The sequence below is a fragment of the Anguilla rostrata genome, chromosome 10, assembly GCF_018555375.3.
Source record: "Anguilla rostrata isolate EN2019 chromosome 10, ASM1855537v3, whole genome shotgun sequence".
Lineage (NCBI taxonomy): Eukaryota > Metazoa > Chordata > Actinopteri > Anguilliformes > Anguillidae > Anguilla > Anguilla rostrata.
This window is the reverse complement of record NC_057942.1, coordinates 12,695,058-12,721,341: the sequence shown is the minus strand read 5'-3', so window position 1 is coordinate 12,721,341 and position 26,284 is coordinate 12,695,058. Positions and strand designations below refer to the sequence as shown.

Below are 26,284 nucleotides of genomic sequence, written 5' to 3'. Positions count from 1 at the left end.
TGTGGTGTTTTGGCAACCCTGCCCCACACTTGTCCACCTCATCACTCGACAGGATCAGAAGAATAGTGGTGCGCACATGAGAGTACCCACAACAACCACCAACACACACACACACACACACACGCACACCAATGCCATGCCAGACATACTCCACTCCTGATGATACAGTTACTGTGGAGTCTGGCAGGCTGAAGACCAAAGCCTATGTATACATATACACTGCCTAAAGAGCCATTTTGTTGGCTTCCCTCTATGGTCACTTTCATTGAATCGAACTCTTTATGAATGTGGAAAGCTAAGTGATGTGATATCTGCATCTCATTAATGACTCTCCCTCACAGTCTGTTTTTTTAAATACAGAAACAAGCGACTGAACAGCACTGAAACATTCAGGCAGATTAACAATAGCCAAGGATTTAAGATACATTTATGATGATTATCGGCTACACAGCTAAAATCTAATGAAAAAGCATTCCTCCAGGTATCATGCCATTTTTAAATAGTGCTTGTCGAGGGCCATGGAAGTTGGACAACAAATGCTTCTGCTTTGTTGTCTGTGCAAATTTATATTGTCACATAGCATTTGTGTACTGGCATGCCAGAAAGACCTCACTGGAGATCAGTACCTGTTTGGAAAATTAATCCTCAAAAAACTGATGGTGCTGTCCAAAACTTTTAATATCAGCTACCGTGTGGTGATTAAAAATCCACCAGATCAGTTTTTTAATTATATGCAGATGGGCCTTTTTTTGTAGCTCAGCAGATGGTTGCCTCCAGTACAGCCCAAAGATAACAGTGTCACCCGTACCTGCAAGTGCTAACCTTCAAGACTCCTGGCACCATCTCTGCCTGGAACTAATGTTTATTGCTTCATCTGTGATTAAAATTATACAGCTGTAGCAGTCTTCTAATAGGTTCTCATACCTGATACAAAAGGTGTGATTGAAAGCTTGGCATGCTAGCACACTTCATACAATTGCTAGTTCAGGATGCATTTAATAGATCAAATCATAGTGAAAAATTAAAGTTTTTGACCAAGGAATCTTAAGCTTTTTTCATCCCCCATAACACTACAAAGACAATGTTTGAATTTGCATTATTTAAATTCAGTTCAGTTGAATTCTTTTGAAATATTAAAAAAATGTATGCAATAATTTTGAATCACAAGAGCATAAACCAATCATGTTAGCCTGTGAATGTGCTCTTTGGGCTTTGAGAATTGACATTTCTTATTAAATTAAACAAAAATGTATGAATTTTCAGATATGTTTTCCCATAACCATAAAACCATAATTCTAATTCTTGGAGTGTGGTCAGTATTACTTTGGTCTGTTAATACCCTCCAATCTGTTCTTTTGGGTTCCTGAAGGAGGGCTGAATTTAAGTTAATAAAAATTTTGCTTCACCAATATGCCATCTGCACTCAAACAGGAAGCGCTTCACCTGAAATGTATGTGATAGGCCTGTCAGACTGAAACCTTCCGTGCTGCAGTGGGACACATGGTGCTCCTTGCTGGTGTGAAGTCCGACCCAACAACAGCCAAAACTCAAAACTTGCAAATACGTGATCCCTTCTCAGGGTGAATGCCTTTGCCAGCTCCTGTGTCCATCCGATATTTTATTCAAATGAAAACTTTATTTGCTCTAGCCCAGGAAGCGCTCCCTCTGCTTTGAAATGTTGTGTGGTAAACATGTAGAGAGGGTGAAAATTATGTGGGAAAGACAAATGCAGCAATATTTATTCTCTGAGATTTGAAGATTTATTGATTTATTGTTATGGTATATTCCTATGTCTTTAATTCCCAGATGTGAATAAAGCATTGATGTTCCATAACAAACACAAAATGAAACACTCTTCATAAATTAAGCAACAGATTGTTTTGAAATACAAAATCTCTTTTGAAGAGACCAGGCTTGGAGGGCTTGAAGTTGGGCTGAAGTCTGTACAAATAAGAAATGCTTGTTTGAGGAGAGGTCATGCAATGTGCTATCAATGACTCAATGAGGTGAACCAATCACAGTTTTCTGTGATTAGTCCATGTTAGCCAATGATTGACAGTGCATGTTTGCTCCGCCCATATTGGGCTTCACAATTACTCTCTTCTGTCACCGGGGGAGGGCTGAGACACGAGGGACACGGCACTGGTACAAAGGGGGAACCAAAACATTACTCCTGGTCCTTCTCCTCCCCGTGTGTAATGATGTAGACCAGGTTCTTGTAGTCGAGGTTACCAGCCACATCTGGAGGGAACGCTGTAAACATCTGTTCCATCTGATAACATTGTGAGAGAGAAAGTCAGGTGAGTCTGTAATCTACCCCATACACATCAAACAATGCCGCGCATCACATATTGTAAGGCCACACAAGACAAAACAGGTAGGACTCTTTTATATACAGATGCATGCACAATCAGGTGACCGTTCATATGATTTCAGCTGTGAGATTGAGATTACATATATTTTGAGTCTGAAAGTATTCCTGAGATCATATACCTCACACACAGCCTCTATGTGCAAGCTTTTGTAGCAGTGCAATTTTCTGAGAGTTCTGTTTCCTCTTTCTGTACAGGTATTTCAGCAAGATAGATTCCTTTACATTGGCGAAGCTGTGTTGTGTTTGCTGTTCTTTACGCATGCGTGACTTCATGTGTTTCAGCCCACCTCTTCTGGGGTGAACCTGTCCGCTTGGGTCGTCAGCATCTCAGTGACACTGCAAAGAAAGGCCATTCATTTAATGGACCGGGTATTTGTGAAGGAATGTTCACTCCGTGCACTTTCTTTCCGAGGAAGGAATTTATACTCGTCTCACTGAATGTCATCCAAAGCCTTTTGGAATTATCTTGTCAGAGCAGCATGTTTATGAATCTCTAAATCATCCAGAAAGCTTTTACATTTAAATGTCCTTGCTATATATGAATGAAGTAACACATGCAAAAATCGAAGATGTTCACCCAACATTGAACAGTTTTCTAAAAAGAAAGTAGGTTTATTTACACATACCAATATGCAAATAGCTTGGATGGACTGTTAAGCTTTCTCTTCATGAATCTTCATGTTTTATTCAAATAATTTTGCTGTGACATTGGTTACAATAAAGATTGTGGTGAACATGACAAGATGCAAGTGTGAGTTTGCAACACCAATGGAGGATGATGTCCACAAGTTTTAATTGGTTTGTAGTCTGTTGGGAAACCTACTGGACATGATTAAGACTAGACAATTTTCATATATGAATATATGCATGAATATTTAAACAGTGCAAAGGTGTAAAGCAAAACAGTGATCTTGTGAGCTAGTTTGACAGTTATCTTGTTAGTCATTCTATTTTGTGTTGTGCAAATGTGAGTTATTCAATGTGGTAAGATAATATCCATATAAATACCAAATCTACCTCATACAGTAACTATGCATGAGATGCATCGCGAAGAATGGCATAAGTGTCATACAAGATTATTTTTTGGAAGGGTGGAGTAAGGAGTGTGAAGCGGGTGCTTACAAGTCTTTCTTCAGGATCCCTTTGCCCTCAGGGTCAAAGACTTTGAAGGCATTGAGGATGGTCTCCTCAGGGTCGGCACCTACAGAGAAAGGCATCATTGGCATCTAATGACATCAGGCTCAGCCTGGCATCATTTTCCTGCGTAATGTCTGGAAGAACAGAAATGCCAAGCTTCTCTCCCAATGGAGGGAGCAGGAGAAAACTGATTTGTGGCACTGAAATATTGTACCAGTGGTTTTAACCAGCTCCTTAGCGTTGCTAGCAAGCTAGATTGAGTAAGAGTCTGGAAAATCTCCTACAAGATATTCATCTCAAGTTTTCACTAATAAATGAGCTAGCTTTGCCATGCATGTATTTATTTCACCTGCTAGATTGTATCAAACTCTACAATTCATTCCAATGAAGAGAGCTGCTTAGAAATGGACAAATCTACTCTGTTCCTAAGTGCTTCACTGCATACAGTGAGCAAAATAGGTTATAATTAGCAGGGAATGGCTGCCCAGCCAAATGTTTCTTCCTAGCTGCTGAGTCTGAAGGTTAAATGAATTAAATCTACAGAAAGAATCGAAACTCAAAAAGTGGTTTTCATTTAAATGAACAGGTTTTCAAGAACCAGTTCACCAAATAGAATCAAACTGCCCATCACTTGCTAAAGGATTCAGATCAAAACCAAGGTCAATGTTAAATTGAGCCGATGAGTAATTCAATTAAATTTCACACAAAAATGAGCTTATTTATTATGAGCTAGCCCTTCCTTGTGGTAGTTTGGTTTTCACCAACCTCTAAGCCGTTGCTAGTTAGCTAGCTGGACTAGGCTTCTCTCACTGTCAGTGACATCCATACACTATAAGACAATGTAAAGCCAAGGGGGCATACGCTGCAAAGAAGCAGTTATGATATCTGTTAGCCAATCAGCGCAAATATTTCAGTGATTGTTGACAATGAAGAACAACAAGAAAGAAAAAGAAAAAATTCTACAGACTCATAATTCAGGGTTTTTATTGAAATACAGACACAGTGTAGGCTTATTCTGCTGATTTTTTGTTGTTGATCTATGTGATATATTTATTTACTTATATACAACGTCTTGAGAGCCGCTTTGCTCAACTGTAACCACTGTGCCCTAAAACACCTCACTGTTCCACTCACCCACCTTTTAGCTTTTCACCAAACATGGTCAAAAAGACTGTGAAGTTGATTGGTCCAGGGGCCTCCTTCAGCATCTCGTCAATCTCCTCCTGCTTCACGTTCACACGACCTGCGGAGCCCGCGGGGAGAACACAGAACCAGAAGTCATCCAGACGAGCCTGTGGGATGCTCGTGATGAGGAGCACAGCGGGACCCCATTCGCTCCCCCTACTCCCGCAGTGATCTGTGTGCGGTGCCGGGGGACCCACCGAGGGCTGCGAAGGTGTCCCTCAGGTCGTTCTTGTCGATGAAGCCGTCTCTGTTTTGGTCCATGATCGTGAAAGCCTGCCGGAGGGACAGAGGGGCTGTTAATGGCCGAGCGATGAGACTCAGTCCCTGGGAACGTCGGTGGCGTTCTCGCCCGGGCCGTAAATCGCAGCTGCCCCGTGTGCAGGTGTGGCTGTCATTAAGAATAAGGGAGCGGTGGATCCGGGGGGAGTGCTCCATCACGGTAATTCCACTTTTTTTTATTCTTCGATATTCTCTGGAGCGCCGTTAATGAAAAGCGCGTTTGTCCCCTTGAATTTTCCGCTCGGGTTTTTGAGTGGTGCTGCACAGCCTGGCCTGTCCCCGCCTCGTCCTCCAGCTCTAACCGTGGCTGACAGGGGTTGAATTATTTAGGGCCGTTCACCAACACACAGGGGGAAGTTCAGAAGTGAAATCTGGTATGGGCGTGGCAATATCGCTGAATAAGGAACACATCTCAGAAAGCCTAAAGATACTAACAGTGCTGCAGCTATTTTGGAAAGTACAGTCTGGTCTGAGTGTGTGCTGAGTTCAAGAGATGCTTACATTTAATGTATAATGAATTCAGACGGACTCTTTTCATGCTGATGGACAATTGTTTTGTGCAGGTGGCTAACAGGCAGACAGACACTGACCTCTTTGAACTCCTGGATCTGGGCTTGCTCAAACATGGAGAAAACATTGGAGTTGGCTCCCTCCGCTCTCTTCTTTGCCTTTTTGGGTGCCTGGGTGAGAAAACAGAATGCGGTCATTACATGGCATCCACTCAGTCCAGTAACCCCATAGACCCTCCCCAAAATGAGATGAACCCTTGTCTCTGAACAATCCTGGTGAAGTTCTCACCTTGCTACTGGGTGGAGATTAATGGGAAGGGATTCAGTTCTGCAGCTGACAGCCGGCTAGGGGAGAGTCAGGGGCTCCGCAATGGTATGGGGGGGGCTTTCTCATATAATTTCGAACATAGTATAAGGCTTTATTTCATTTTTTCCCCTAGTTTTTATCCTTAGTTTACTCCTGATGAACATCCAAGTGTATTAGAGTTCGCTCCTGATGAAGATGCAAGTGTATCGGCCGTCTGGGTAGTGTAGAGGTAAAAGCACTTGCCTACCACCGCAGAGACCCGGGTTCAATCCGGGTACTTCCGGCTTGATATGAGTCTTTATCATTGCATTAGCGACTCTTACTGGTTGGTTGGGGCGCCTGTCCAGCAGGGAGGGGATCTGGGGGAGATAGAGCGAACCTCCGCACGCGTTACGCTCTCCCAGTGAAACTCCTCGCTGTCAGGTGAAAAGAAGCGGTGGCGACTCCACATGTATCGGAGGAGGCATGTGGTGGTCTACACCCTCCCCAGACCAACAGAAGGATAGCGCATCAGTCAGGACCGTGATACACAGGGGGAATTGGTATAACGACTAAATTTGGAGAAAACGGGAGCAAAATGGCATTAAAAACAGATGCAAGTGTATCAGAATACTTTCCTGTCTTAAACTCGCTATAAAATGTTAAGAAGATACGTGAGCAATATATTTTACATACATTGCCGATCCTCTGCTCAACACCTTTAATTGCTGAGAGTTTGACTGACTGAGGTCAAAGACCTTGTGGCACTTGGCATCGTGACATATGATACCTTAGTCTCAGGTTTGGGCCTGGCTCCTGAAGGTTTTTCATGTTGTGATAGCTCTCGTGCCATAAGGAAACCCTTACCCTAGCAGTCACAACCAAGCATAGTGTCCAGATGACAATATCATGCTGAATCCAAGGCATACCATTAGCCACAGCCTTCTTTCCCTCACCAGTAAATGAAGCTGTCATATTTTGGTGGACACAGTTATCCAACCAAAGCAATACTTCCCAACATAAAAAGATAAAAGAGCTAGCTATTTAACATGGAAATAATGCATTGAGATTAATACTTGGTTATCACTGTACTAGAGATGCTACACTATAATTAGCCTGAAGATGCCAAAGCCCTCTCCTGTGGCCCCATGCATTTGGAGGCTCTTCATCAGACGGAGGGGATTATGTGTCCAGGCTGGGCGGTGACAAGCGGCCGCCCGCTCGACCATATTCAACTGGAAATCTAGCGGATTAAGCCGGGCTATTTGCACTGCAGACGCAGAGCAAGGCGAGAAAACCTCATCCTATGACATCACATACCACAGAACCGCTCGGCTCCAGACAGCTGCTTTCAGGCTCTCTCTGCGGATTAGCTCACAGCAGTTGTGCGTCAAGAATAAAGGTCATTGTGCTACATGACATTTTTCCCCCACATCTGACTGTGGAGTAGGATTGCCCACTGTAAGCCTCTTTTTATTATTAGAAGTGAATGAATGTGCTAGCCGTGCTCATCCGTGCCTGTTTTGGTTCATTAGGCAGATTTATCTGTTTTCCCATCTCTGCTGACTCACACCCGCAATCAGATATCCACACCGTGACACCTCACAGTTCAAATAGAGAGAATTCAATATGTGTTCCTGATTCACGCTCCGCTCTCTTGCCTTCTACAGTATTCAACATCAAAATGCTAAATCCGGCTCTGGCTGCTGCAAATCCTCCACCCCCACCCCCCCCCCCCCACAACACCTCCCCATCCCTACAAAACATGTACACTCTGAAATCTGGTTTGTAGCGTGTTTTTATAGACGCCACACCTTTCTTATATGTGACATTTTAGGTACCATATAACAGAAAACCCACAGAACACCTCTGTCTATCTCACCATTCACGTTATTACATTCCCGCCTATGTACAACAGCTCTCCCTCTCTCAAAGCTAATACTGGCTGAATTCATGCCAGACGACTGCTAATGCTGTCAATAAAAGTAAGAAAATAAAGGATGCTGAAGGAGGTCAGACAATAAATAATGTTGCAACAAAATGCTGCAAAATTATTATAACATGTTAGTTTCAAATCAGGGCCCAGCAGCTCTTGGAAACAGAGGAGGTGATTCTCATCCCCCAAATTCCGATCCAACAAGAAGCAGTCACCACAGCATCCCTTTCTCCCGAGGCTTTCCCACATCAACCCCCACCCCACCCCTCCACATTCCCCCAGCCTCCACCTTCTCCTTCCCTTTGATGCATCGTCTGACCCCCCCGGGTCACAGCATCACAGCTGGACCTCCTTATGCTGTGCTGGGCGCACGCACCCACCCCAGGCTTGGAGCGGAGGATGGGGACACTCACCATGGCTGATGCTGGAGCTGTGCAGGGCAAGAAAAGGGATGCTTGATGTTGGACAACGGGGGCATCCAGGGTATATTATATGTGACCCCCCCCCCCTCCTTCCACTCCCACTGTGTGCTTCCCCCTTGGGGCCAGGTCATATAAATAAACCATGCCTTCTATAGGCAGTGCGGCAGGTAGGATTGTGCAAGCCCCCCGTCTTGCCCTGCCCCTTTGGTTCACTGTCAACGCTCCGGAATAACAGTGGTTTAGAATAACACGAGCCGCATGGCGACGCATTACAGGGGCTGGGGCCCGGAGGCCAGAGGAGCCGCACACTTCATTGTTTCCCCAGAAATCTGCTTCTGTCTTCAGTGCCTCCCACTTCGGAATGCTGCGAGGTCTGATTGACAGCATCACTTGCTGGGTCCCCCAAATTTACCCCACTACACCCCCCCTCCTCCCTTTTGGCTGCAACAATGGATCTGAGTCCTTTTTAGGGTATCACTATGGACCTGTGATGGTTACATGAGACAAAGGCAGTGGTTTGTTGTAGAGATTCCAGTCCATCTATTTAAGCCATCTCTGAAAAGGGCTATTAATCATAAATAATCAGTAATTTTCCTAACAGTTATTATTTAACATGCAATGGCTTAAAGTTCTCTGAAGCTATCTATCAGAGAAGATGTTTTTCATTGTACAGTTAGCAAACTGTTGTTAAAATTAAAGCAACTTACTGGCAACAATTAGCCAGTAAGTTGATGTAATTCATTTAAGAGCAAAGTTACTGCAGTTTTAATTACAATAGCTTTCACTATGCTGTATAATGAAGTACCACGCTGTGCTCTCATTGACAGTGTTGAATGCACCAGAGTGTCAAGAAAAAGTAAACTATGCCTTAAATGTATTAAAAGAAACTTTAATTTTATGGAGTAATTTGGCGCACAGTGTTTATGGAGTGTATGTAACGGCAGGGATCTGGCGAGGCTCAAATTCGGGTCTCCGGGGGAGGTGAACGCACCTTTAGGGGAGAGGTTAGGCCTCCACTCGGGCGGACCACAATGCTACGTTATTCCCCACCTTCCGCTGAGAGTGCCCTCCTGCTCAGATGCCGGTGTTCCAGCAGGGATCATGCAAGGCTCCAGCACGAGTCGCCAGGGGGAGGGGCAGCAGTATCGCTAGGCAGCTTCAGGAGCTCATCAAAACAATTTTTGCACTAAAGGAACACTGCTCTACTTTGGATCACAGTAAAGCATGATTGCTGTAATATTTCATCTGCCGTGAAGAATTCACGCAAAGCCTATTGTACATCTATCACAGCATACTCAATACAGCATCAACAGCAGAGCACTGTTCACAATTCTGGAATATTGTTATTAAAATGAGTAAAAATCCTAACAGTGTGGATGTACCGGCCAGACTGATGTATGAATGCTTTTATGTCCGACCAAACTGTGTCTTATTATTGTATCCTCTCAGAAAATAAACCCCAACCATAAAACTAACCCCCCATCCACTGAGAAAAGTGAGCATGTCCTTAGCTAGATACCATTGCAGTGCTTGGGCTATAGGCATTACCCTGTGATTGCTGCTCAGGTGCTCTGCTGATTAAATCATCTTTGCAGCATGTGGATTGCTTATGTATTATACAGAATGAATGTAATTGCCCATCCAGGTGATTTACAGGTCAGATGGCTCTGTGTGACATGGGTCCCTCGGGCAGAAGACCTCTGTGATTAGGTGGAGCTTCCTTCCTGTTCCAGAAAGACGACTATGCATGGAATCTGAGAGCTTGTATACAATAATTAAATTTCTAACAGTATGACCAATGTAGATGTGTTCTGTCTTACATCCTTTTTGTTAAACGTGAATGTTACACTTGGCAACCTGTGTTGCTTTGTGTCTTTTTGTATTATCCTGCCTCTTCTTAATACTCTAAATGTGAATGTGAAAAGAGCATCACTTGGCATCGTCAACCAGGCATCCACCATCCCTCTTACAATTGCTACCCTGAGTCAAGTATGACTGCTGATACAGGATCATAGGCCCTCATTATAACTGAAATGTTAAGCCTGCTTGCTACTGCATGGTAGTTGCTGAATGCTGCTTCTCACTGGTGAAAAAAAAGCCTTCTTCTATGCCCAAAGTCACAGAGTGAGTTGCATCCATTATGCCATTAATTAGGTTGGCAGTACATTAATAATGGCGTGTAAGCTATTTTAAGACAGACGTGACTTGCATTGCTTATGTTTTTATGCATTACCTATTTGTAGCGCTGTATATTTACTAAAATTAAGTGGCTGGCTTTCTGTGTCACCTCTTGGGTTCCCGCTTATAATTCCTTATGCTCGTGAATCATTACATGTTTGAGCTCTTGAAGATTGCCAAGGTGAAGTTTTATAAAAAGCATGCATCTAAATGTTTTTCTGGGCCTTGGGTATATAGTGCTAATTCAGCACTCTATACTAAGCTATTAAGCCCTCAGATATTCCATCAGTCACCAGTAAAGTGCATCTTGCTCTTTTTTGGAATCCAACTGTGAAAAGCACATACCTGGCTGGCCTGTCAACACAAAAATGAGTCCCAAATGTTCTGGAAGGAGTGCAGTAAATACACCAAATGGCTGAGTTTGCACATCCAGAACCACTGATATTTTAATATGGCTTTCATATTTGTAGATACTTAACCAAAGAGAAAACAATTAACGGCAGTTTGTTTTGTAATCAGGCACAGTTTAACCAGCTCAGTTACTATCCAAGTTAGTGTGGAGTCAACTCTAAATGATACATACAAATGCCAAGTGCTTATAGCCACAGACTGTGGTGTAGAGAGCGCCTGTCTGCTACCTCGGGTGACAGTGACCTTCATTCGCCGTCTATAGTATCATTTGTCTTAGCACTTTGGGTTATTCTGAGTTTAAGACAAAAATGCCAGCTGTTGTTTTGCATGCTTTTGTGTCTGTGTGGTAAAGGCATCGTCAGGGCTGTGGGAGAGAAAGACAGAGGAGGTGAATCACATGGCTATATATACACACACGTACTGTACACGCTTAAATGAAGAACCCTCAGCCGCAGCTCTTCAGACCACTCTATTCATTGTAATTTATGTCACTTCAGCTGTTAAAATGCAGTTTAAAAATACAGCGCAATCAAAGGCAACAAATAAATGGAAAGAAAAAGCTATAAATAAGGGAAATCACACCAGCCTCCCTTTTAAGATTAGATTACTTTTATTATTTATATTTATAGTTTTTCCTTCACTGTTGCCCCAGGTTGTGGGAATTTTGAATCCAGAATTATTGCACAATTCCCAGGTGTATAGCGAACAGCTGACCTTTGGATGTGAATATGAACATGAGTAAGAATATGAATTTGAATTAAAAGTAAAGAAAGTAAGTTTACTTTTAGAAGTAAAGAAGTAGCTAAATAAATAACACTTCAAAAAGGATGATCGTCTATCTTTATTTCTTTTCTCTTTATTTGTTGCTTTTGTTTTCAGAAAACATAAAAGTGTATTTTGTTTGCCTGTGGCCACCAAGCTCACGTGCAAGGGAAGCGTTTGAGGACATGACCTGTGAAAGGACAGCAGTGGCACTTCTCCACCAATCAGGTGCTGGATAGTGAAGTCCTCAGAGGAGATGCTGATTGGACAGTGGACACAGGTGTCACTAGTAACATTGCTTCCATCCTTTGTCTTTTTTTCTCTCTCTGTTTCTCTCTTTTTCTTCATCCCTTGTTCATTATCCCTATTTCTTTAATCACTCCATTCAATTAGATGCTACATGGGCATGACAGACAGCAGACATATTTGTGCGACCAAATACATGTTTAAAAGAATCAACAACCGCCAATTATGAAAGATAAAAACAACAACCCTCCACTGGATGTCCTCCTACCGCCTAACTAGTAACGGAAAGAAAAAAAGAGTGTTCATCTCAATTGCTCCGCATCAATCAATGACATGTTTTACATAATTTTTCTGTGACATGTACTGTTATGCTTGCGGATCTGTGGATGATGTGGTTTTTAATTCCACGGACAAAAACACAAAATAGCTCTTAAGGTGGCGCTCATGAATCTTACGGTAAAGCAGCAATATGAGGCACTGCCTCTGGGAATGACCTGCAGGGCTGCAGCAGCAGTGACTAACGGCTGTTCTTGGGTCTGGAAAGGGCCGGCAGCCTGTGAGATCTGTGGGTTGCGCCAATTTATCTCCTTAATGGCCACTGGGTGGAGCTCAAAATGCACATTTAATATGTCAAGCTTATTGGATTTCAGTTCTCGGAGAACTAGTCAATACCCCAGAATCCAGCAGGGAAACAATCATTTCAAAATATTCCAGGAAGGAGGCATTGGGTCATGATTCCCAGGCATTAGGAGCCCGAGAGTGAAGTGGAATGTGGTTTAAGATTGTGAATCAATGCATGCTCAGCAGCTCACAAAGGCTGAAGCCATAAATGCAGAACATTTCCCAAATTAATTTTCTTTTTGTGCAGCTGTTACAAGATATGCCCCATGAACATTTTGGTTTCAAATTGTGCTTCTGGAAGATGTCTTGCTCCACCCTGATGTTTTAAAATGTTAATTATATTATGAAGTCTGGGACGTGCTTATTTGTCTCACATATGAAAACGGTCATGCCAAACACTTTTGACCCTAATTCCAATACTGGATGCAAAAATAAATATTTGTTTTGTTGATGTAATAACAAATTGACACTCCAACTTTATTCTCCCTATCCATGTGCATTTTAAAAATCTGTGCAAGTAAAACATGCGCGCATTGCATGTTGTGATTGGAAATGATGTTTTGTAAGCTTTCGACAAATGTTAATTACATATTGAAATTATACTAATTATACTATACTGTACTGCTATCCTTGTGGATCAAGGTTATCCACAACAACAAAAAGATCTCCTCAGCACAAGAGAATCAGCGGCAGGATGGCACCCGAATGGGCTGTGTGTTGTGCTTGCACTGAAGTCTCCTTCTCAGATTCATTTTCACAGTGCTTTTACACAATGGCAAATGCTGCTTCTGCACCTTCTAATAAGCAGAGCTGTTGAAGGCTGCTGTTTTTTCATATGCAGACAAAAGGATTTTGAGATCTGCAGCTGTGCCCAATTATCACGTCACACATATGTGACAGCAGCACAAGCACAATGCCCTGCCCCCACACACACTCAAACAATATCACAGATTTACTCATATAGGAATCACAACTAGCCTTTGGGCCTTCCCCCAAGACTAGTGGCTCTCTAGGTGTGCCACCCAGGCATGTGCATATTAGTACATTTACAGTTTTAGTGATAGCACTAGTACTAGTGTGCAAATAACAGTATATGTATGGAATAAACTATACCACAGCAATTTGTGTGGTTCTCATGACAGCCTACATGCACACGCCTGGGGTGGTAATGCAGGACGAAACTGAAAACCCCAGAAGTGATTTGACACCTGTCAAATCAAAATTACATTAAACGCAAGCTCCCCTTCTGTTAGCAACAACCTGACCTCATGCTGTATACGCTATCAGTGGTGCCCTTCTGACTCCAGTATAATGACCTGGAACGAGAAGCCCAGGTCACTCCCAATGCCAATGACCTCAATTTCACATTTCTCAGTGCGGATATCTTAGCTTGGCAGTTGGCACACACAACACTGCAGTCAACACCATAGCTGTATTAACAGCCATAGGCACAACATAATGTTATGTGTACACACACACGAGCACACATGCACGCAAGCGCACACACACACACAAAATGGTTTCAGCATACAACTTGGAGGGATGAAGGCAATTCGTACATGGATATTGAATAATGAATAAAGTACTGCTTCTCTGCAAATATGTATATTGAAACAACACCATCAACATATAACTATGTCTGATTTCAAATTCCAAAATGAATCATCGCCAAATAAGAAATGTTATTACACTTATATAACTCCTGCATTTTGTTCTCTCCCCTAAGCAACAAATAAAAAGTAATAAAACTGAAACTTTTAATAACCACCATTTATATTCCCCTCAGGTGTTTCTGCATATCAAGAAAATATCAATGATTTTGCCTAAAGATTTCTTTGATTTTTGTTTTAATGTGCCATTTCTTGCGAGAAAAGAAATTGTTTGTCTGTTGTTGTTGTTGTTATTTATATCCATATTTATATCAGTTGCATCTTACCAGTTGATATTACATCTTTGAAAGCTAATTCATTTTAAAAGATCATCGAAACTCAGCTGTAAATAGATTATTTTACCCCTGCCTCTGTTAATAATATTTATCGTATATTATGCAGATGAATGTAAGAAAGAATAGCTCACAGTTAAGACACAGATTTATATTTAAAGGCGCACATATATTTATGATAGAATATCCTACAAAATAGTTTACAATGATACATGCATTTGAAAGTACACTTCAAGGTCTGCAGCGGTGGAGTTAGGTAGAGTCTGAGAGGGGGCAGGAAAGGAATGAGTTACAGAAAGCTGGAAGATTGGCTGAGAGCTTGGGCAGGTTGGGTGAGGCAGAACTTAATTCGAATGGGCTCTTCACAGAGAAGCCTTGAAGTAAATGACACTGACACATGAATTCACGATTAGAATAAAAATTCAATTCCAATTGCCTCTAATTTCCTCTATAGTAAGATTATTCACTGCTGCCTGCTGCAATAACTTCTAAAGACACGAGGTGGCGCAAAATACTTGGAAAAATCGTGCAGCCGAGCGATTTTTTCACCATCTCAAAAAAAAAACAAAAAACAGTGCGTGTTCTTTATTAAATAAAAATTAATTGAAAAGTGATAACAGGCACCAAGATTAAAAGTGCACATTTGTTGCAGTAAAAAAAAAAAGTAAATGACAGCAATGGCACAAAGAAACAGAAAAGGAAAGAGCGGTAGGTGAGCTGAACGTGCTTGGATTGACACGGATCCACGTGGAACCAGATTGTCTATGATGGGCCCCATAATGTTCTAATCAAATAAATATTACAGAGTTCAGGCTCTCCCTACTACTGGAAAAAGGAATTTTAAGTACCCAGGTACTACTTTGTAAATTATTTCCTAAAGAGTGTTTTCCATTTGTGTAATATTTACAGTTTTAGTAAAAACAACAGTTTATTTAGCAGACACGTACTTTAATGTATGAACACTGAGCTGACAATATGTCCAAGAAACATGTGTGGGAGAAGATTATAACATGAGGGAGCTCACAGTAAAATGTCCAGTGTTAATTCAACACACAATGGCGACCAAATGTTATACGTAAGTGTTGAATTATCAAAGAGTTGAATGAACACTGGACATTTTACAGTGCATCACAAATTAACTCAAAGATTACAAGCAAACTGAACTGGTTGTTTCCAAACTTTCTCTACCTAATTATAACAACAACTGCATGCAAGTTGTAATATTTGTTTAAAAAGCTTCTGTTGTTGTTATTGGTACACCATTATCAGTTGTACAAATATTATCGTTTTTACAAATATATAATTACTAGCAGCATGGTTTATTTATGTATTTATTATTGATTAATTTATTTGGTTTTAGCTGAGGGTAAATTGTAATAGCTGATTATGGTGGAGATAAATGTAAATTCTATAATAGAAAATTCAGTTGAATCGGGCAGGACTGTACGATGTTTTGAGGCATAGCTCAACAATAAAGGCAAGGTATGTCGTCGATTACTGAAATGTTTTTTGACACACACTCAGACGTCCTACATCCTCACTCCCTCTTCAGAATGTTTACAAATTAATGCACAGACGCTTCTTCAAAAAAGTGTCACTTAAATGACGAAAACAACCACACAACCCAGGTAGGCTGGGCATAGGTGTCACGCAAACGTACATCGTTGTGCATGCATTGTTAACATTCAAGGTAAACATCAAATAATGTTAAGTACAGGTGTCTACGCGCATCTGTAGATTCTACAATTTAACTGGTAGCCTATCCATTCGAAATTGCCCGGTCACAATTATACACGTATAGGCTATATAGGCCTATATATACACGTATAATTCACAATTCTTTCTTATATTGTTTATTGTTCTCCCTTCCTCATTTCCAGACGGTATTGATCATCACGTTACGTCAGTATTGATAACTTTACCAAACCAAAATCAAGTGCAATTGCACAGTGCATAAATCCCCAGGACTGCACAAATGCAGAGATAATCTTGTACTTCTTTTAAAATACACAGCCCTCCGCCGGGAAAGGCTGCTATTTTCCCAACGCCTCTTCATCTAGTTTTGTGGACTTTCTTGTTTTGATAAGCTTTTCTTTTGTGTGGAGCAAGTGATCACCAACGCTGTTTAACGAGGGGAATCCAGCCCATATATTTAGTGTAGCCGGTGCGAAAAAAAAATTCTCTTCAATATCCCCCAAGATGGCCGCCGATGTGGGATCGATGTTTCAATATTGGAAGAAATTTGATCTACGGCGGCTTCAGGTTAGTGCTATCTTTTACCTTTCAGGAGAATATGAAAATTTAGAAGATGCTCCACCGAAAAACGAAACGAAATGTGCTTTTGGGGAGTTTTGGGGAATAAAATCAGCGGTGTAGCATTGATAGATATTAGAAATTGATCCTCTTCTGCCTTTGTTCAGTTCAATCATTGATCAGCGGTGGAGCGACCATAGAGCAGCACTGGCTCTCTGTATGCTCCGCGTTCACTGCTGGGATCAGCGCGGTGATTTGTTTATTTTAATACAATTTGCGGGTCATCTTTTCGCTGCCGATTAGTGGTTTGCAAGAGAATTGAAACTTTTAATGCTTTCCTGAATCTGCCCGGTGGACTTTACTTTTTCCTCAAGCTAAAATATGTTTTAACGATAATTGTGCGTGACTATTTGCATTCGAATATGCTCTGCGATGTTTTTTCTTCGTTTCTTAGTTCGGTATTTAGTAACCAAATATATTATTATGATGATTGTTTTTAATGACTTTGCATCTGATTCAGATTAATTCGGGAGTTGTGGAAAGTTTTTGTGCGAGATATATATATATATATATATATATATATATATATATATATACATAGCCTATATATATATATATATATAAGCAAACCGTACGGTGCTTGTGTTAAGCTGAATGTAATCAACGAGGTGTTTATTTATCCATCAGTATATGTTTAATAATGTTTAATATGAACAGTACTAAATGAGACCTTTGAGTCACGTTTTAAAAATCGAAATATGTGATGTTTATATTCCGTTTAAAAATAAACTCTTGTTATTGATGTATCCATAGAAAATCTGTCTTGCCAGCCAGTTAGTCTGTAATATTTGTCTGCCAATTTATGTCTGAATTTGGCTTCATGTTCATAAAAAGTTTGACATCAGTTGATTTTATTGCATTGATTTTGTCCAAGTTGTTAATAAGCTTTACGGGTAGCCTAATTAGCGTACTTAAAAGTAAATGATATTTATTTACTTGTTTGGCTGGAGGAAGTTTTAGGTTGCCAATGGAATGTGCATGCACAGTAACATTAGGCTTATTCAAACGAAACCGCCATAAAATCAGTTTTGTATGTGTGCAAAAACTGAAACGTTAGTAAGTGTACTTTATTATCACCAGACAATAAAATAATATATTAGGCAGTCTTTTTATTGCACCTTGTGAAACGCAATCGTTTTTGTTTTCTCACTTCCCCTTTCTCCCTCTCTCTAGCCGCATTGCGAGCGGTATTCAGGCAAGGACTGTGTAATTGTATTCCCTGCTAATGTTTGTAAATCAGACTTGGGTAGCGCAAGGGCACAGTCTCTGCTGTATGATTGATGTTCTGTAACATGAGGAATGACAAGAGCATGGCAAGCCAGGTCCCGCGGAGAAGCCAGGCGAGGGGGAATCAGATCTGTTCTAGGCTGTCTTGTGTGGCCCGTTTGTTATTCAAGCCTCCAAACAGGGTGCTTCTCATGCAGTCAGAGGAATTCATCGTGTGTGTCGAGCCATTGTTGCGTGGAGCAGCGTCGGGCTTCTTTCACATTCAGCCGGACTGCGAATTCCGAAAGATTGCACGCGGCTGAGCTGCTAGCGCGGATATTATATGAAGTGGACGATTCTCGAGGCGGCGAAATACTTATTTGATTTTTGAAGATGAATTATGGATACTGTCTTTAGTTTAGTCTCGTAACGGTAAACTCGAAAGAAGAGCATTGAACAAAAACAGATTTGACACAGAAATGTTAGCAAAATTATGCTTGTGAAATGCTTTGCGCAAACATTCTATTTATTGTCAACCAATAGTCTTTTTTGTCGTGAAATACGCAGTGTGGACCTGTCAGTGCGACGCTGTCTGATGGTGAATTTGACTAGTAACCTACTATACATTGTTACGGCCAAAACAATGCATATCAAATACTGCGGTTCTGAAATTTCTTATTACACCTGTTCTCATGCGAACAGAAACTAGATTAGCTAGCATGGCGTGGAGCGTGATTTGGGTGGTCCGCGGGGATAGACTAGTCCACAAGGATTAAAAAAGATAAACCGGCCAACCTATTTCCTGCCAAAATTAAGGGGTGCCAGTATGTTCTTTCTGTGCTACAGTTATCTTTTGTCATTGATCTCAACTTTCAGTCGGAGAACCCCTGATGCCAGTGTGCAGGTTGCGTAATCGGCTCTGGCAGTTTTGTTCAGTGAAAAGTGAAAGCTACACATTTCTGGTGCTGTTTTTAAGGAAGCATTTTGCATGAAGACCGAAGGCTGCACCAGCGAATATAGAAGCGTTTCATTCTCATGTTTGTTTGCTAGGACATGCTAGTTGACATCGCTACAAAAGCTGTGGGGTTATAATGCCACTTTTCTGTCTTTTCACATTTTGGCAAACCATGGCATTTCACGAGCATTTTTTTGGCTTGATACTAATTATTAACATGAAATCACATTTAAAAATTGGCATATACATCTGTCTCGCTCCAGTAGTGACCATTTCCCAACTAAATATAGCTAGCTAGTCACTTTAAATAGCTTAAGATGGGAGCATAGACAGCATTCAAAACAGCGTGTGCAGTTTTAGCTGTAACAATAAGTACATCTGGGAAAATGAAAAGCAATCGCTAGCAGACTGGGGTGTGGACACTAAATCAATTTAGGTCGAATTTTTCTGGCCATGTAAGTTTAAAAAGATTAATATTCTCTGATAAGATGTGTAGATTTAAGGATCCAGATCTCTCATTCTAAATGAACAAGTAGCAGCCTTCATGTCACTTATAATGTTAGAATGCTAGAATCAAAATATTTTCATGAAACAGCCTGCAGTTAGCAAATGTTTTTTGGTTCAGTATGAGCAATTATAACCACACACAGTAATTTAACCATAACATGTACTTTTTTAGCCTAACAAAAAAGGGGTAACGCAAAAATAAGTAATTAGCTGTTGTAATCTCACATTTCCGTTCCATTGACACAGTTACTCTGAAGACTTAAGTAGAATAAATTAATACAACAGTCTTGACAAAATGTGCATATACCATACAGTCGGAAAGCTAGATGGCTAGTTTGAATATAGGGGCATTTCTGTCATTTGAGACATAAACTGTGTAATGCTTACATTCATATTTATTCATTGAAAGTAGTCAATAGTGTTTTACTACCTCTTAGTGCAATGACACTATGTTTGGCCAGATTCCATGTTAAATAAAGTAATTGAAAGGATCACTCTTGTATAAGGAAAGAATGGTAGTAACACTGACATTTCCAAAAGGAGTTTTATCAGTGATAAATGCTCCATTGCCTTGCAGGAACAATGCTTAGATATAAATAGAATTAAAATATTTGTGCAGAAAAAAAAAAAAAAAATCTTTTAATGCACTGTGCTGTAAATTGATGCATACAGTCAGAAGTTAAGAATATGCTTTACTTTACAGCTTTTCTGTGCTATGTGACTGTGTCATAATGTTAACATATGGGTACCCTGTCCTTAATTTTGAATAATGAAATGACGATGTTTCATGCACAATTTCCAAGAGGTCGGGGTTGCTTGGATTAAGGAATTTTTTTTGTAAAAAATAAAGCAATTTTATTAAGCACATTAAGCATCCATTAGAAATAATTTTAGAACAATATGAATTAAAGCCAAAATCAACAAATTACAGTAGTCAAAGTTTTAGGTAGAACAAAATATTTTAGATTTCTGAAATATAGGTAGTGTTCCATGAATGACTTTAAAAATAACTTTGTATGAATGGGTCTTGTATGAAAACCCTTATCCTATACAAGCACTGCATAAGCATTCATGTAATATATGCGAACTGCGATAGGGTATGCTACTGTATGTCTCTGTCCATGACAAACATGATTATACTATAAGGCACCAAATGAAAGTATCCTGATGACATCAGGGTATATCTCTGATTGTGTAGCAAAATTGATTCATGTAGTTTATTTATTTATTTATTTTTAATAGTGCTTGAAGGTGTTGCTGTATGCTGTTCTGATCCTTGATAGGAAGTGTAACCAAGTGACATCATTCAGTAGTGTAGTTACAACCCAGGTGTACGAAACTGAGTTAATGTTAGAAAGATTCTGTATGAAGGGAAGGAGCACCAAACAGGGAAATGGGCCTTGCTCTGGAGCTTGAATAACAGGTAAAAACTAACTTTTTTTGGCACATCGGATTTCACTGTGTCAAATCGAGAGCAGCGCTATAAATCCACTTAAAATAACTATATGAACGCCCCAGTTGCTCTCCGATTCTGCTGCCGACAGCTACCCCTTCCCGTTCTTCTCCATGCCAACAGAAATCATACTTTAAGCTTTATCAGTGACAGCCGAGATTTGGCACGGGCTTCCTGTACGACCTAATGCATTATGCCGAGACGCAATACGCAAGCTGTAAATGCCACACACTTAATAATTACTGGATGCCTAACTGTGTAGTTGGGGAGCACTCGCAGTTCACCTGTCAAGTGAATAAGAAGAAAACATTATTATTGTTCAAAAATGGCAAGGACTTGCGCAGAGTGACAAAAAAGGACCAGCAGTCAAAGTTTTTGTGGAAGACTTGACCTCGTAGCAAAATGGCTAGGCTTGTTTTATGCGCTGTCTCTGCTGCACAACAGCCACCAGATCTTGTGTGTTACAAAAGATACAAATTGGTTTGGGGGGGAGGGGGTGGACTTACACTTAACAAATAGTAGTAAAGTTACATTCTTTCTGCTTTCTAAATAATTTAGTTAACATTTGCTGTCATCCTTTCTGTTTGTAAGGCGAATGTTGGGTTCAGACTTAAGAAAAGGATATCAATATTATAAATGATAAATTTATTCATAGGAGAGTGCTGTCCTTAAGCCTCATAACTTCATGCTCATTTTCATGGGCTCGGCACCTTCTCTGTATATTTTTATCATTGAATTTTCCTGGAAGAAGCGCAGACACTGCCTTATTTTGCATATTGATGGTGTAATTCACATTGGGCCAGTGATTCTGGCAATGCACCTTGCACTGCATTTCTTTTATAATTTACATGAAAAGGGGTGGAGCTGGGCTGTACCAGTGCAGTGAATAGAAATTCAAAGTTTGTGACTCATCATGAACTGCATAAATAGAAATTATACAGGTAATTAGTTCAGTTAGTTTAAATATTAGTTTAAATCAGCATAGTAAGGTAGCTTACAGCAGTTGTCTTGCTTTTACTGGCATACGCTTCTTTCCTTCTTCAGTAACAGTCTTCAGTAACATTCTATTCTTCCATAATCGGATGATGGAAATAAACAGCTCAGTGAGTACTAGCCACTAACTGTACCTTTCTATGCTCGTTCTGTCATTTACATGCAGTTTCGAAAACAAACAGTGGAGCTGATCAAAGGTAAATTAACGTGTAGCAAATGCTACCTAAAATAAATAAATGAATAAATAATTTATGAAATAAATAATTTCCCCCGATGGATAGATACCAGTTTTTCCTGGCACTATGAAATGTCATACATTTTGGAAGGTCAACTAAAAAATTCATATTTTCTTTTTCCCCCCCTTTTTCTGAGACTTGAGGTTGAGTGCCAGACTGCTTGAGCATCTTCCTTCGTGAGTCTCATTCAGGCTTGTTATGGTAAAAGAGAAGTCAAACTGAATGATGAACACTAAGCTTAACATGAATGGGATGTTTTAGATGTAAGCGATGCGTGGATCAAGGCTTCTCTCGTTGAAGAGGAGCACTTTGGGGTTTAGATTTCTATCATTTCTTCCATTGATTTACAGCGTCAGTGACAAGTACTCCGCATAAAATAATCGGGCGAATAGTTGTGGCATATTATTGTGTGTGAGTCATTTTTTAAATGAATAAATTGAATTGAATTGAATGTAGTGAATGTGTTTTTGTTAACTTTTTAAAAAACCAGGCTGCATATTCTGGTTAAAAACATGAATATATCAATAAAATAAAATCTAGTCTGGGTGATGGTCATTTATTCTACGGTGAACTTGACTTGAAGGACCATGATTGTGTGTTTGTGCTGTCTAACCAAACATTTTTGTTGGGTTCAAATTTCAAGTAGGCCTACTTGTTGAATCTGCAAGGAATTCAAAAATGTAATTGTAGAGTCTATGACATTTTAAGCACAAACGACCTCAAGTATTTGTGAAGTTATTTATTTAATTTTGAAGACACCCTTGCAACTGACTTGCTATTGATAAATTGAAATACACTTTCCAGTGCCACAATATCATTTTAAAACAATTTGCACTAGATTATGAATTTGTCAGAATGGTTTTGTTGATTGTTGTTATTAATTGGGCAGATCCCCTTATTCCAAATAACCTAAATGTGTTAATGTTTTCAAGCACAAAAAAAGCAAACAATGACCCCAGCAGTTTTGCACTGGATTAGGGGTAGGGGACAGAATGTCTATAGTAAGGCACAGGTAAAAGGGGCAATCCTGAAGTGTTAGAAAAAGATGGACAATAGTGTGGATTATTGTTGTAATGACATGAGATTACCATGGTCCCGGTCTGCCCAGTCCAAATACAGAATTTCATCCAGAAGCCTATTGGCTCTTGGCCTTTTTTTTCGGGGGGTGGGGGGTGCAGGGGGGTGTGCACTGGGCGATGGCGGGAGGGCTGTGTGGATGCATCACTGCATCATCTAGATCATCGCAACTCAATCTGTATGCGTGTCTGTGCGTTTCTGTCTGCGCGTTCCTCGCAGATCTATTACAAAAAAGGTTTTCAAGCTGTTGTCAAGTTTTATTTTTGTTTTATGATTTGAGTGTGTCTGTGTGCCTGTGAGTGCACGTCTTTTTATATATTCTCATCAAACACCCCCTCCCCCCCAAAACCCCTCCAAACCTTCAGGATTTTCTGGGACCGTTTTACTTTGCGTTATTCGTGCACTTGAATTATCACCACTCTTCTGTGCTCAGTGGCTCTCACTCGATGCTTTGAATAACAGAATTTCAATAGTTTAAAATCAATGACAGGAAAACTTCAAAAAATTATTAACTAACAATCCATTTTTGCGGGAAACACAGCAGCATTAGCGTCAGATCAGGGGTGTGTTGCAATTTAGAAACTCCCATTAAGCCAGTTATTGAACAGCTCTGTTGCCAGTGTGCACCCTGAAAAACTCCAGTGTTTTTTTGGCTCCTTTGGTTTTCCATTCTTTTCCAGTCTCTGACTAACTAACAGCATGTTAAACAATACAGACCTAGCATTTCTTAGATTCCATCATCTATCTATTTATTTAGGTTATTCCCAGGAAATTTTTTATTTTTGCTCTGCATGTTTCACCAACATGAAAAATGTGTAAAATGCATTCAGAGCAAAGTGAAGGAGGTGAGGTCTTGTGACCTTGGTTCCTGCTGTCCGTTAGTCACATGGTCATTGCCGGGGTAATCATTCACACCAGCCAGATGGTGTTCCTGTTGGCGCCTGTGGAAAGGACAGGTCAGGAGTATCCAGCCAGGCGCTGCTGGTCCTGTGCAGATTATTCAGCCAATGGGGGACTCGCCCACAAAATCGTTCAGCCAATGGGGGGGAGGGGCTGCTCTGTGCCAGTTAAACGACAGGTGAGGACAAGCCATCAGAGGGCACCTGCTGCCCTGTCTGTGTCTGAAAGAATGCGACTTTGTCATTTTCATGCCAGTCAGTCCAGGGATCCACGCAGCAGTGAGCTCTGTGCATGGATCATAGTGTGCCTCAAGATGAGATGTGGCCATTTTTTACATCTAGTTTGATTGCTGAGGACTATTGGATAACTCTTAAGACACTGTTTTACAGAGTGGTAATGCACCCAGTGGTCTGCTGCAGAATCCTGACTGTGCAAGTGCTGACTGTGGTCGTCAGCCCCGCAGGGCGATGTGTAATTGGCCATAATGTCGCCCAGCTCATCTCGCTGGAGTGTCTCCTCCGGTCAATTAATTATTTTTAAAAAACTTCTCTCAGTGCTGGCAAATAAGCAGCAGCAGCAGCGCACTCCTCTGTTTCATCATCCGAAACAAGCACCCCGTGTCACCTAGCCAAGACTGTGCCCACTGTGCATCTCACCTCAGCGAAATGAGCTGGAGCCCAGACAGGACACTGTGGCTCAGCGGGTAAACGTGGGAGCAATTGGGCACCCAAATTTAATATGAGGAATTTCTCCTTGCAGTGCCGTAATGCTGTTTCACTTTGTGAGTGGGAGCCTGGGAGCAGGGCGGGGTGGAGAGGGAGCGGTTGGGGGTAGGGAGGCTGGGAGAGGGGCGGGGTGGAGAAGGAGCGGTTGGGGGTGGGGAGGTTGGGAGGTTGGGAGTGGGGCGGGGTGGAGAGGGAGTTGTTGGGGCTGGGGAGGCTGGGAGTTGGATGTGTGTTTAATGGAGGTGAGCGCCGCGGTGTGATTTGAGGCCCGCAGTCTTGAGTGCTTCCGGACGCGCGGTTCCTCCCGTCAGGCTGCCGCAGCCGGAGCGGGGCTGTTACCGTGCCAACCTTGCGGTTTCTCCCTCTCTCTCTCTCTCCCTCTCTCTCTCTCTCTCTCTCTGAGGCAGTGTGGTTTGGATCGGAACCGCGGGGCCCCTGATTTGTGCCTTTGGCTTGCGCGGGTCCGGGCCCCTCGCGCGTCGGCTCTAATCCGCACGCGGGCGACGGCGTTGCCAAATTGTGAAATCGCTCAGCGGGCGGCGAGCGGCCGCTGGCCTGACCGCCGGCGCCCGCCTGCTGCGTGTGCCGTCTCAGCCTAGCGTGGAAAACGGGACGAGCGCTCCTCCTGCCCCGAGCTCGCGTCCTACAATGTCAAATTGGCTGTGAAAATGGGTCCCCGTCCTGTTTTTGTCCTTTCGTTCACTCAGGGCGGAACAGACTCGAAGGTTCCTTCCGGTGTCACATGACGCCGTAACCTCGGCTCTGGTGATTTGTGTCATGGTAATGATTTCTGCTGGGGGGGTGGGGAAAACCATAGCGGTGCCCTGCGGAGTGATTTGGGTGGCCTTCCCTTTTATTTTGTGCCAAAGCGGCTTTCAGTATGAATTGCTTTGGAGTGATTGTGAGTGGAAACGGCCTTGGAGTAGTCGGGAAGCAGCCGTAGATACCGTCAACAACAGGCAGCAGGGGCAGCCCTGGGAGAGCGCGCAAACAGATGCAGCCGAGCCGAGGGAGGCGCATGTGGGACTCGCATGTACACACGCATAAACGCACATGAGCACACATGCACCCACACAGCAACACTCTTACTCTCAGCCTCTCTTTCTCTCTCTCTCACTCTCACCCTGAGACACACACACACTTGCTTGCTTGGTACAAAGAGCCATGATGCCCTCGCTAATATGAAATGGCTCTTACAGTGGAAAGTGGGCAAGACGTTGTGGTGCAGAGCTCCCTGGGGTGATCACTGGCACTGTGTGTGTGTGTGTGTGTGTGTGTGTGTGGCTGAAAACACCCCTGCTTGCTACCTGTGCGGTGCCCTGGTGTCTAGTTCCATCCTCATGGTGACGAACCGCACCTGCCGAGGACCCCGCCAGCTGCCACATCCAGGCCCCAGCGGCGGAGGCCGTTCTCCCGAATTCAGACACGCCCTACCCGGCACTGCCCCGCCCCTCCTGTCAGCCTTTGTGCTCCTGGGTGCTGGAACCTGGCTCCTGTCAACATAGAAAATTCACTATTAAAGTTCGCTACATACTGCATTAACTTGTTCACCTTTTTTCATTCCCTGTATTTGGAATGCCAAATTGTAATTACTAGCTTTTCTCATTGCTACAACTTCCTCTGTAAATTCC

General features: G+C 41.9%; 2 protein-coding genes across 2 annotated transcripts in view; one reads left to right on the top strand and one right to left on the bottom strand.

Moving 5' to 3' along the window:
* Positions 1–1,737: 1,737 nt before the first annotated feature.
* On the bottom strand, positions 1,738–8,227 carry myl2b (myosin, light chain 2b, regulatory, cardiac, slow). The gene is made up of 7 exons (XM_064354191.1): positions 8,120–8,227; positions 5,566–5,655; positions 4,894–4,969; positions 4,650–4,754; positions 3,497–3,575; positions 2,662–2,710; positions 1,738–2,272 (listed from the first exon to the last, which is right to left on the bottom strand). Exons 1-7 carry the CDS (start codon positions 8,120–8,122, stop codon positions 2,168–2,170), a joined length of 507 nt encoding a protein of 168 aa, XP_064210261.1. The 5' UTR covers positions 8,123–8,227; the 3' UTR covers positions 1,738–2,167.
* An 8,062-nt stretch (positions 8,228–16,289) lies between these two features.
* cux2b (cut-like homeobox 2b) overlaps positions 16,290–26,284 on the top strand; it is a 128,554-nt gene continuing 118,559 nt past the window's right edge. Inside the window, exon 1 of the mRNA XM_064354185.1 lies at positions 16,290–16,550. Coding sequence (XP_064210255.1) covers positions 16,488–16,550 — 63 coding nt within the window. The 5' untranslated portion in view covers positions 16,290–16,487. The remainder of the gene's footprint in view (positions 16,551–26,284) is intronic.

Coding starts and splice junctions, on each gene's coding strand:
- myl2b (XM_064354191.1), bottom strand. Junction 2,711..3,496: donor GGGATCCTGAAGAAAGACTT/GTAAGCACCCGC, acceptor CTTTCTTTGCAG/TGTCACTGAGATGCTGACGA. Junction 2,273..2,661: donor ACAGGTTCACCCCAGAAGAG/GTGGGCTGAAAC, acceptor CAATGTTATCAG/ATGGAACAGATGTTTACAGC.